The sequence below is a fragment of the Hyperoodon ampullatus genome (assembly GCF_949752795.1).
Source record: "Hyperoodon ampullatus genome assembly, chromosome: 13".
Classification (NCBI taxonomy): domain Eukaryota; kingdom Metazoa; phylum Chordata; class Mammalia; order Artiodactyla; family Ziphiidae; genus Hyperoodon; species Hyperoodon ampullatus.
The window spans coordinates 59,448,710-59,461,807 of NC_136926.1; the positions used below are offsets into that span (position 1 = coordinate 59,448,710).

The 13,098-nt window shown below is 37.2% G+C and overlaps 1 protein-coding gene across 1 annotated transcript in view; it reads right to left on the reverse strand.

Moving 5' to 3' along the window:
* The window catches only part of RIT2 (Ras like without CAAX 2), a gene marked incomplete at both ends in the record, with an annotated part of 543,330 nt that overhangs the window by 384,024 nt on the left and 146,208 nt on the right, over window positions 1-13,098 (reverse strand). Inside the window, 2 exon segments of the mRNA XM_079718180.1 lie at window positions 6,656-6,693; window positions 6,695-6,704. Coding sequence (XP_079574306.1) covers window positions 6,656-6,693; window positions 6,695-6,704 — 48 coding nt within the window.

Sequence of the window (13,098 nt, forward strand, 5' to 3'; positions counted from 1 at the left end):
TTTCTATTTCTTCCTGGTTCAGTTTCAGAAGGTTGTGCATGTCTAAGAATTTATCCATTTCTTCCACATTGTCTATTTTATTGGCATAGAATTTCTTGTAGTAATCTCTCTCATGATCCTTTGTATTTCTGCAGTGTCAGTTGTTACTTCTCCTTTTTCATTTCTAATTCTGTTGATTTTAGTCTTCTCCTTATTTTTCTTGATAAGTCTGAGTAATAGTTTATCAATTTATTTTATCTTCTCAAAGAACCAGCTTTTAGTTTTATTGATCTTTACTATCATTTCCTTCATTTCTTTTTCATTTACTTCTGATCTGATCTTTATGATTTCTTTCCGTTTGCTAACTTTGGGGTTTTCTTGTTCTTCTTTCTCTAATTGCTTTAGGTGTAAATTTAGGTTGTTTATTTGAGATGTTTCTTGTTTCTTGCAGTAGGATTGTATTGCTATAACCTTCCCTCTTCGAATTGCTTTTGCTGCATCCCATAATTTTTCGGTCATCATGTTTCATTATCTTTTGTTCCTAGGTATTTTTTTATTTCCTGTTTGATTTCTTCAGTGATCTGTTGGTTATTAAATAGTGTATTGTTTAGCCTCCACGTGCTTGTATTTTTTACAGTTTTTTTCCTGTAATTGATATCTAGTCTCATAGAGTTGTGGTTGCATAAGATACTTGATACAATGTCAATTTTCTCAAATTTACTAAGGCTTGATTTTTAACCAAGATATGATCTATACTGGAAAATGTTCCATGACCACTTGAGAAGAAAGTGTATTTTGTTGTTTTTGGATGGAATGTCTTATAAATATCAATTAAGTCCATCTTGTTTAATGTGTCATTTAAAACTTGTGTTTCCTACTTTATTTTCATTTTTGATGATCTTTCCATTGGTGAAAGTGGGTTGTTCAAGTTCCCTACTCTGATTGTGTTACTGTTGATTTCCCCTTTTATGGCTGTTAGTAATTGCCTTATGTTTTGAGGTGTTCCTATTTTCGGTGCATAAATATTTACAGTTGTTACACCTTCTTCTTGGATTGATCCCATGATCATTATGTAGTGTCCTTCTTTGTTTCTTGTAGTAGTCTTGTTTTTAAGTCTATTTTGTCTGATATGAGAATTGCTACTCCAGCTTTCTTTTGATTTCCACTGACATGGAGTATCTTTTTCCATTGCCTCACTTTCCATCTATATGTGTCCCTAGGTAAGAAGTAGCTCTCTTTTAGACAGCATATATACGAGTCTTGTTTTTGTATCCATTCAGCCAGTCTATGTCTTTTGGTCGGATCATTAAATCTATTTGCATTTAAGGTAATTATTTATAGGCATGTTCCTATTACCATTTTCTTAATTGTTTTGGGGCGTGTTATTGTAGGTCTTTTCCTTCTCTTGTGTGTCCTGCCTACAGAAGTTCCTTTAGCATTTGTTGTAAAGCTGATTCTGTGGTGCTGAGTTCTTTTAGCTTTTGTTTGTTTGTAAGGTTTTAATTTCTTTGTCAAACCTGAATGAGATCCTTGCTGTGTAGAGTAATCTTGGTTTTAGATTTTCCCCCTTCATCACTTTAAATATCTCTTGCCACTCCCTTCTGTCTTGCAGAGTTTCTGCTGAAAGTTCAGCTGTTGACATTATGGGGATACCCTTGTGTGTTATTTGTTGTTTTTCCCTTGCTGCTTTTATATTTGTTCTTTGTACTTAAATTTTGATAGTTTGATTAATATATGTCTTGGCATGTTTCTCCTTGGATTTATCCTGTATGGGACTCTCTGTGCTTCCTGGACTTGATTAACTATTTCCTTTCTCATACTAGGGAACTTTCCAACTACAATCTCCTCAAATATTTTCCCAGTCCCTTTCTTTTAATCTTCTTCTTCTGGGACCCCTATAATTCGAATGTTGGTGTGTTTTATGTTGTCCCAGAGTTCTCTGAGACTGTCCTGAGTTCTTTTTTCTTTATTCTGCTCTACTGTAGTTTTTTCCACTATTTTATCTTTCAGGTCACTTATCTGTTATTCTGCCTCCGTTATTCTGATGTTGATCCCTTCTAGAGTATTTTAATTTCATTTATTGTGTTGTTCTTCATTGCTTGTTTGCTCTTTATTTCTTCTAGGTCCTTGTTAAATGTTTCATGTATTTTGTCCATTCTATTTGCAGGATTTTGTATCATCTTTACTATCATTATTCTGAATTCTTTTTCAGGTAGACTGCCTATTTCCTCTTCATTTGTTAAGTCTGGTGGAATTTTATCTTGCTCCTTCATCTGCTATGTGCTTCTCTGTCTTCTCATTTTGCTTATCTTACTGTGTTTGGGGTCTCCTTTTTGCAGGCTGCAGGTTCGTAGGTCCCGTTGTTTTTATTGTCTGCCTCCAGTGGCTAAGCTTGGTTCAGTGGATTGTTTAGGCTTCCTGGTTTAGGGGAGAAGTGCCTGTGTTGTTGTGGATGAGGCTGGATGTTGTCTTTCTGGTGGACAGGTCCACGTTTGGGGGTGTGTTTTGGGATGTCTGTGGGCTTATTATTATTTTAGGCACCCTGTCAATAATGGATTGGGTTGTGTTCCTGTCTTGCTAGTTGTTTGGCATAGGGTGTCCTGCACTGTAGCTTGCTGGTCTTTGAGCGGAGCTGGGTGTTGGGGTTCAGATGGACACCTCTGGGAGATTTTCACTGTTTGATATTACACGGAGCTGGGAGTTCTCTTCTAGACCAATGTCCTGAACTTGGCTGTCCCACCTCAGAGGCACAACCCTGACGCCTGGCTGGAGCACCAAGAGCTTGTCATCCACGTGGCTCAGAATAAACTGGAGAAAAAAAGTAAGTAAGAAAGAAGAAGATAAAATATAATATAATAAAATTATTAAAATAAAAAATAATTATTAAAAATATTTTTCAAAAATAATTTTTATAAAAGAAAGAAAGTAGAGGGTAACCAAACCAAAACACAAATCTACCATTTATAACAAGCGCTAAAAACTATACCAAAAAAAAAAATAACAAAAATCAAAATGGACAGAAGCCTAAGAGAAATTTTAATAGCAAAGCTATACAGACAAAATCACAGACAGAAGCATACACATACACACTCACAAAAAGAGAAAAAGGGAAAAATATATAGATATCATTGCTCCCAAGTCCACCTCCTCCATTTTGGATGATTCATTGTCTATTCATGTATTCCAGAGATGCAGTGTACGTCCAGTTGATTGTGAAGATTTAATCCATTGCTTCTGAGGCTTCTGGGATAAATTTCCCTTTCTCTTCTTTGTTTCCATAGCTCCTTGGGTTCAGCTTTGGATTTGGCCATGCCTCTGAATGTAGGTCACCTGAGGGCATTTGTTCTTCTTTCAGAGAGGATGGGGCTAAAGGAGCAGCTGATTTGGGGGTTCTGGCTCACTCAGGCCCAGGGGATACGGAGTGCAGGGTGAGCCCGTGGTGGAATAGGCCGGTGTGACATTGCAACAGTCTGAGGTGTGCCGTGTGCTCTCCCGGGTAAGTCATCCCTGGATCACGAGACCCTGGCAGTGGCGGGCTGTACAGGATCCCTGGAAGGGAGGTGTGGATAGTGACCTGTGCTTGTAGACGGGCTTCTTGGTGGCTGCAGCAGCAACCTTAGCATCTCATGCCCATCTCTGTGGTCTGCGCTGATAGCCGTGGCTTGCGCCCACCTCTGGAGGTCCCTTAAGCTGCACTCTTAATCTCCTCTCCTGGCGCACCAGGAAACAAAGAGGCAAGAAGAACTCTCTTGCCTCTTCGGCAGCTCAGACATTTTCCCAGACTTCCTCCCGGCTAGCTGTGGTGCACTAGCCCCCTTCAGGCTGTGTTCACACAGCTAAAACAAGTCCTCCCCCTGGGATCCGGCCTCTGAAGCCCAATCTTCAGCTCCCAGCCCCCATCCATCCTGGCGGCTGAGCAGACAAGCCTCTTGGTCTGATGAGTGCTGGTCGGCACCGATCTTCTGTGTTCGAATATCTCTGCTCTGCCATCTGCATCCCTGTTGCTGTGCTCTCCTCTGTGGCTCTGAAGCTTCCTCCCTTCACCACCCACAGTCTCTGTTGGTTAAGGGCCTTCCTAGTGTGTGGAAACGTTTCCTCCTTCACAGCTCCCTCACACTGGTGCAGGTCCTGTCCCTATTCTTTTGTCCCTGTTTTTTTCTTTTTTCTTTTGCCCTACACATGTATGTGGGAAGTTTCTTGTCTTTTGAGAGGTCTGAGGTCTTCTACCAGTGTTCAGTATGAGTTCTGTAAGAGTTGTTCCACATGTAGATGTATTTCTGATGTATTTGTTGGCAGGAAGGTGATCTCCATGTCTTACACTTCTGCCATCTTCTTTCTCCCCCACCCCTGCCAATTAACTTAATCTTGTGTGATGGGTGTGTCTCATGATTATCTAAAGGAGTTATTATCACAGTCTTATTATTTCTTCCTCTTGAAGAAGGCATTTTTAATTTATTCTTATATATTGCCCTATTCAAGCCATTAGACATGAGAAGCTGGATAGCAAAATTAGGTTTTTGAAATTCCAATTCATGTAAAGCTTAAACAATTATGAGAATAATAAACAGTATAGTGAATTTATGAATTCATAAATGATATATTATACTGTTGAGTTTTCCAACAAGATAACGGATTCAGAGCTATTGCCCAGAGATACTTTTCTGTAACTCATAGTTGGTCATGCAAAGTTATCAACATTCCAATATCAAGATACTTAGAAAATTGATTTAGAAAAACAAGAAAGGGGTGCAGCAAACTGCTTTTAAAAGTTTACAAAGTGATTATTTTCTCTTTAGAAACATAATCTTTGAGGAAGTACTTCTTGACTAACAACATACAGATTGCCTATAATTAAATCTTACTGATTTTCATTAATAAAGAGGCCTTGCTGAATTATGGGATATTTTTAAATGAGTGCATTTTATTCCTTTCATCAATAGCTTTTAAGCAAATCCTGGTGTATTTTCAAGAAGGGATACAAGATAATTTGTGTAGGATAACAGTTTATATATACAATAAGGCCTTGCATTAAAATTGAGTAATGAATAAAATAGGAACTAGAAAAACTTACCTATTGGGGGTGAGGGTAAGAGATATTTAGATTGAGGGAGTAAAAAGGGTAAGTGATGATGTGTAGTCAAAGTATCTCACAATCTAGGAAAGCAGACAACCATGAGGGATCCAAAAGCCATGTTTTCCTCTACCACAAAATAATGCTTGTTATGTTTTCAGTGCCAGTGTGTTTCATGACAAAGAATGCTATGGCAGAATCTACTTGGAAATTTTCCACTGATACTTTAAAGTGCCTCCTTGAATGAGTAAAGGACTTTTAAAGACATCTTTTCTGCTTTAACTGAGGGATAAAATATGTTCTTAAGTACAATGTCCCTGCAGTGTATTATGATAGAAAGAAAACTGGATAAGAAGAATGAAACATGTCTGGAGGCTCTGACAATATTTTGATTCTTTGGATCTTAATTGCCTCATCTTGACTATGGGGAACAAAATTGTATCTACATTTATATCTATATCTAACATCCTTTCCAAATGCACCCTTAATATTCTAAAATAATTCTGCAATAAAAAGTTTAGAGACTGTAAAGTGAGCAAATGACCAAATAAGCATACAACTGCATCAGATATATTTTCCAGAGTACAGTTTTTCAAGTGCAGGTAAATACCCATTAGTGGATCCTGAAATCAACTTAATGTATTCCATCATCATTTATCAGAAAGAAACAGAATATAATGGAAAATACAAGAATACATGGCAAGAAGTAAGGAAAAATATTGTATCTTGAAACTTTTATTGTGGTAGCCTACCTACTGTATGTGTGCAATGTATCTAGAGTAAAATATATTTCTTATTGTCCATAGGTATCAATAATATTTGTGAACTATTTAGAGTGTCTGTTTTGGCTAAAGGAGAAATGAGGCCTCTACTCAACAATAGCTGAAAACATGCACCTTCATTTGGGCTTGAACACTTGTGTTGGGACTTGAACTCTTGTGATGGGACTCAAACTGAGGCTAAACCCAGATTAGGGCTTGAACCCACATGGCCTGGACTCAAACCTGGCCAAAACCCTGATTGGGACTTGAATTCATGAGGCTGGAACTTGAACCCAGCCAAAACCTACAGTCTTCCAACTGAGATCACACATCTGGTTTCAGGACTTAATGAATCTCAGGTTCTTGATGTCTCATCCAGAAAGAATTCAGTGAGAGACAAAGTGGTAGGTAAGAAGTGGATTTATTTATTCCACAGACAGAGTGTAGACCATCTCAGAAGGCCAGAGCAACCTTGGAAGAATCACACTCCACAGACAGAGTGGGGGCCCTCTCAGAATGTGAAAAAGGCACCAGGGTATAGTGTCAGTTTTTATAGGGGTGGGTAATTTCATAGGCTAATGAGTGGGAGGAGTATTCCAGTTATTTCAGGAATTGAGCTACTGCCCACGTTTTGATACTTATGGTCTGTCTTGGAACTGTCATGGCACCTGTGGGTGTGTCATTTAGCTTCCTGATGTGTTACAGTGAGTGTATACTTAGGCTCAAGGTCTAGTGGAAGTCAACTTGTCCACCATCTTGGACCCATTTTGTTCTAATCAGATTATGTCATTTCCTCGGGCTATGTCATTCTTTCAAGGGCTGTGCCCTGCCCGCTTCCCTCCTGTTTCAGTCGGGTCATGGTAATCAGGGAATTGATGGCTACATTGTCATTGCTGAAAAACAAGTAAATTAAATTTAACAAAAATTCACCAGTTCATCAATAAATTATTAACCAATGTAATATTAGTATTCTAATAGGTTCTAGTAAGTAATTTATTTCTCAGTGACTAATTTAATTATAAAACATAAACAACAAAATGATAGTTAGATAAAATTCTAGAGGGAAAACAATATATCTAGAGGAAAAAAATAATCCCAGATATTTCTCTGGAATAAATTTGTCCAAATTTTAAGTGCATTTCAATAAAAATTGCCTTGAAGTAAAAATAAGGAGGCTCTTTACATAATAGGAATGTAAACTCGCTGTAGGATCCTCCTTCTGGTTAAAAAGCTGGTATTAGCAGGGAAGATTTTTTTCACTAAGAGATGTTCCTGTACATTTTCTGTGACTTAACTTCCTCATCTTTATAATAAAGAAATCCTCTCAGAGGTCTCTATTAGTTATGAAGGTACATGATTACATGAGGTTTTATCCTTAGTTTTTCACAGCTAAAATTATTTGTCACTTTTATTTTGTCTAATTTATATTATTTATAACACTATTAATTTGCATTACTTTTTTTGGTGTCTACTCTAAATTTTCTATATTCTTTTCAAAACTATAATTTTGTAAAACATTTTTAATGTTTCTGTTGTAGAATTTCCCCTTGTAAATTTCCATTATTAGGAGACAAAGAAAACTCTGAAGCAAAGCAATAAACTCAGAAAAAAATTGGTATATAATAGTTCTTCTCTTCCTTTTTTCTTGTGTGTGTGTTTGCGTATGTGTGTGTGTGTGTTGATAAAGACTCTCTCTTTGACCAACTTTAGTCAGGTTTCTCTAAGTCCTCTTTTCAGCTAGGCCTTGACCTTGGCCCTTGTCCTTTCTAGGACTGTACAGGCCATTAGTAGCAAGAATCCTGCTAAGTCAGTGTAGAGAAATTCCCCTACTGTTGTTATCTAACACCTTGGCTTGGCTTCAGTAAGAAATCTTTTAAGTCTGCTTAGCAAGAATTCTCCTACCCTTGATGTCTCTTCTTAATTATTTTTTATCCACCAATGTCTCCTCTCATTTCCCCCTCCTTTGCCTATAAAATCCCACTTTTCCTTGTATTTGTAATTAAGCTCAGTTTATAATGAAATCTCTTTACTCCTAGTTCCTGAATAAATGTGTTTTTACTACTTTACTCTCTGGCTCTGATTCTTTTTAACAGTGTACATGCTTTAGAAAATGTTCAGAACAGGGAAGACTCCATTAAATTCAACAAACCTGTACAAGGCACTAGCTGACAAATGCAAAGAAATAGAATCTGACACAGTAAAAGAAAATTTGTTTACACTTTGACAGTATTTACCTCCTGTTTTTGCATTAACAAAGGAAGTCCATATGAAAGTATTACTTAATTTGACAGTTTAAGGGAAATTTTTGAAGTGAAAATCAATATTCCTTACAGATAGCTTAAGACTAAGGCTATTTCAGGTAAACAAACTGAAAGCAACATGTTTATTAAGTGGATATCGAGAATTTGGAAAATATTTTTCATGAATTTTAAAAGAACGGTCTCCTCTATCTCTTAGTCCCTTGCTGGTTTACTCTCAAGTAGATCACAAAGGTCATAGGCCTGGCCTCATAATGAACAATTGGACTTGTTAGTCAATCAATTAAATTTGAAATATATTTCAGGTTCATTTAAAACAAAAATGAAGAGACCCACAACACCTCACTCAAAGCAAAGAGATATGCACCTATTCATTAACATGATTAAGAGCCTCAACATCTATTATATGATAGTCAATTATTTAGGCCAAAATCTTGAAGATATCTTTGGACATTTTACCTCTATTAAGTTCCATGAATTTTTATTTTTACTACCAAAATATCATTCAAATATGTTTAGATTCTTTATCATATTACTCTAGTTCAAAATCTTAGGAGTCTCTTGAAAATCTCTTGCAATAGACTCAAAACTGATTTCTCTGTAGCTCTTTTCTTTCTCTTGCATTAGAAATTTTACAATGATACTAGAATTATCATTTGAAAAAAACATCATGCATATGTCATCAACTATTAGGATAAAAATCATAGTTGTTAACACAACATGATAGTGTACGTTGTCTTTCATGTTACCCATCATACCTTGTCAGCCTCAATTTACACCACTGTCCAAACAGCTACTCTGTCTAGTCAGACTTACTGAAGTACTTTCCATATATTATCCCAAGGCTTAGAATGGCCTTCAACTTCTCCTTCATTTTAATATCATACCAACACAGACTTTCCTTGACTAACACTTAGTCAAGTTCCTCTGACACCTCCTATAAACTAGGCCTTGATTTTTAGGGTTCCATATGTTTCTCTGCATTGCCTAGTTTAGTAAAAATTTTTCTAAGTCAGTTTAGAGGGAATGCCCCACACTTCATATCTGATCAAATTCATCATTCTCCATCATCATCCTCCAGGTGATATCTAATTATCTTAGTCTGCCTTCAGCAAGAATACTATTAAGTATGTTTAACCAGAATCCATGCTAGACAACTAATTGCTGAAAAATGGGAAGGAAGAGAAGACACTGGAGCTCACCTAAAAAGACACCCCACATCCAGAGACAAAGGAGAAGTCACAATGAGATGGTGGGAGGGGAACAATCACAATAAAATAAAACCCCATAATTGCTGGGTGGGTGACTCGAAAACTGGAGAACACTTATACCACAGAAGTCCACCCACTGGAGTGAAGGTTCTGAGCCCCACATCAGTCTTCCCAAACTGGGGGTCCAGAAATGGGAACAAGAATTCCTAGAAAATCAGACTTTGAAGTCTAGCGAGATTTGATTGCAGGACTTTGACAGGTCTGGTGGAAACAGAGACTCCACTCTTGGAGGGCACACACAAAGTAGTGTGCACATCAGGACCCAGGGGAAGGAGTAGTGACCCCACAGGAGACTGAAGCAGACCTATCTGTTAGTTTTGGAGGGTCTCCTGCAGAGGTGAGGGGTGGCTGTTTCTCACCATGAGGACAAGGACAAGGGAAGCAGAAGTTCTGAGAAGTACTCCTTGGCATGAGCCCTCCCAGAGTCTGCCATTAGCCCCACCAAAGAGCCTGGGTAGGCTTCAGTGTTGGGTCATCTCAGGCCAAACAACCAACAGGGAGGGAACCCAGACCCACCTGGCAGCAGACAAGCAGATTAGAGTTTTACTGAGTTCTTCTGAACAGAGCAACAGCCAGCTATACCCACCACCAGTGCCTCCCATCAGAAAACATGCACAAGCTTCTTAGATAGTCTCATCCACCAGAGGGCAGAGAGCAGAAGAAAGAAGAACTACAATCCTACAGCCTGTGGAAGAAAACCACATTCACAGAAAGATAGACAAGATGAAAAGGCAAAGGGCTATGTACCAGATGAAGGAACAAGACAAAACCTCAGAAAAACAACTGAATGAAGTGGAGATAGGCAACCTTCCAGAAAAAGAATTCAGAATAATGATAGTGAAGGTTATCCAGGACCTCGGAAAAAGAATGGAGGCAAAGATCAAGAAGATGCAAGAAATGTTTAACAAAGACCTAGAAGAATTAAAGAACAAACAAAGAGATGAACAATACAATAACTGAAAAAAAAACTATACTAGAAGGAATCAATCACAGAATAACTGAGGCAGAAGAACGGATAAGTGACCTGGAAGACAGAATGGTGGAACTCACTGCTGCAGAACAGAATAAAGAAAAAAGAATAAAAAGAAATGAAGGCAGTCTAAGAGACTTCTGGGACAACATTAAATGCAACAACATTCGCATTATAGGGGTCCCAGAAGGAGAAGAGAGAGAGAAAGGACCCGAGAAAATATTTGAAGAGATTATAGTTGAAAACTTCCCTAACATGGGAAAAGAAAAAGCCACCCAAGTCCAGGAAGCATAGAGAGTCCCATACAGGATACACTCAAGGAGAAACACACTGAGACACATAGTAATCAAATTGGCAAAAATGAGAGACACAGAAAAATTATTGAAAGCAACAAGGGAAACATGTCAAATAACATAGAAGGGAACCCCCATAAGGTTAACTGCTGATTTATCAGGAGAAACTTTACAAGCCAGAAGGGAGTGGCATGACATATTTAAAGCGATGAAAGGGAAGAATGTACAACCAAGGTTACTCTACCAGCAAGGATCTCATTCAGAATTGATGGAGAAATCAAAAGCTTTACAGACAAACAAAAGCTCAGAGAATTCAGCACCACCAAACCAGCTCTACAACAAATGCTAAAGGAACTTCTCTAAGTGGGAAAAATGAGAAAAGAAAAGGACCTACAAAAACAAATGCAAAACAATTAAGAAAATGGTCATAGGAACATACATATCAATAATGACTTTTAAAGTGAATGGATTAAATGCTCCAACCAACACACAGGCTGGCTGAATGGATACAAAAACAAGACCCATATATATGCTGTCTATAAGAGACCCACTTCAGACCTAGGGACACATATAGACTGAAAGTGAGGAGATGGAAAATGATATTCCATGCAAATGGAAATCGAAACAAAGCTGTAGTAGCAATACTCATATCAGATAAAATAGACTTTAAAACAAAGAATGTTACAAGAGACAAGGAAGGATACTACATAATGATCAAGGGATCAATCCAAGAAGAAGTTATAAGAATTAGAAATATATGTGCACCCAACATAGGAGCACCACAATACATAAGGCAACTGCTAACAGCTATTAAAGAGGAAATTGATAGTAACACAAAAATAGTGGGGTACTTTAACACCTCACTTACACCAATGGACAGATCATCCATTATGAAAATTAATAAGGAAACACAAGCTTTAAAAGACACAATAGACCAGATAGATTTAATTGATATTTATAGGACATTCCATCTAAAAACAGCAGATTAAATTTTCTTCTCAAGTGCACATGGAACATTCTGCATGATAGATCACATCTTGAGTCACAAATCAAGCCTCAGTAAATTTAAGAAAATTGAAATCATATCAAGCATCTTTTCTGATCACAATGCTATGAGATTAAAAATCAATTACAGGGGAAAAAATGCAAAAATACACAAACCCATGGAGGCTGAACAATATGTTACTAAATAACCAAGAGATCACTGAAGAAATCAAAGAGGAAATTAAAAAAAAAAAACCTAGAGACAAATGACAATGAAAACACAATGATCCAAAACCTATGGGATGCAGCAAAAGAAGTTCTAAGAGGGAAGTTTATAGCAATAAAAGTCTACCTAAAGAAACAAGAAAAATCTCAAATAAACAATCTAACCTTACACCTAAAGGAACTAGAGAAAGAAGAACAAACAAAACCCAAAGTTTGAAGAAGGAAAGTAATCATAAAGATCAGAGCAGAAATAAATGAAATAGAAACAAAGAAAACAATAGCAAAGATCAATAAAACTAAAAGCTGGTTCTTTGAGAAGATAAACAAAATTCATAAACCATTGGCCAGACTCATCAAGAAAAAGAGGCAGAGGACTCAAATCAATAAAGTATGAAATGAAAAAGGAGAAGTCCAAGAGACACCACAGAAATACAAAGCATCCTAAGAGACTACAAGCAACTTCATGCCAATAAAATAGACAACCTGGAAGAAATGGACAAATTTTTAGAAAGATATAGCCTCCCAAGACTGAACCAGGAAGAAATAGAAAATATGAACAGACCAATCACAAGTAATGAAATTGAAACTGTGATTAAAAATCTTCCAACAAACAAGAGTCCAGGACCAGATGACATCACAGGTGAATTCTATCAAACATTTAGAGAAGAGTTAGCACCCATCCTTCTCAAACTCTTCCAAAAACTTGCAGGGGAAGGAACACCCCCAAACTCATTCTATGAGGCCACCATCACCCTGATACCAAAACCAGACAAAGATACTACAAAAGAAAAAAAAATTACAGACCAATATCACTGATGAATATAGATGCAAAAATCCTCAACAAAATACCAACAAACAGAATCCAACAACACACTGAAAGGATCATACACCATGATCAAGTGGGATTTATTCCGGGGATGCAAGGATTTTCAATATATGTAAATCAATCAATGTGATACATCACAGTAACAAATGGAAGAAGAAAAACCATATGATCATCTCAATAGATGCAGAAAAAGCTTTTGACAAAATTCAACACCTATTTATGATAAAAACTCTCCAGAAAGTAGGCATAGATGGAACCTACCTCAAAATAATAAAGGCCATATACAACAAACCCACAGCAAACATCATTCTCAATGGTGAAAACTGAAATCAGTTCCTCTAAGATCAGGAACAAGACAAGGATGTTCACTCTCATCACTCTTATTCAACATAGTTTTGGAAGTCCTAGCCATGGCAATCAAAGAAGAAAAAGAAATAAAAGTAATACAAACTGGAAAATA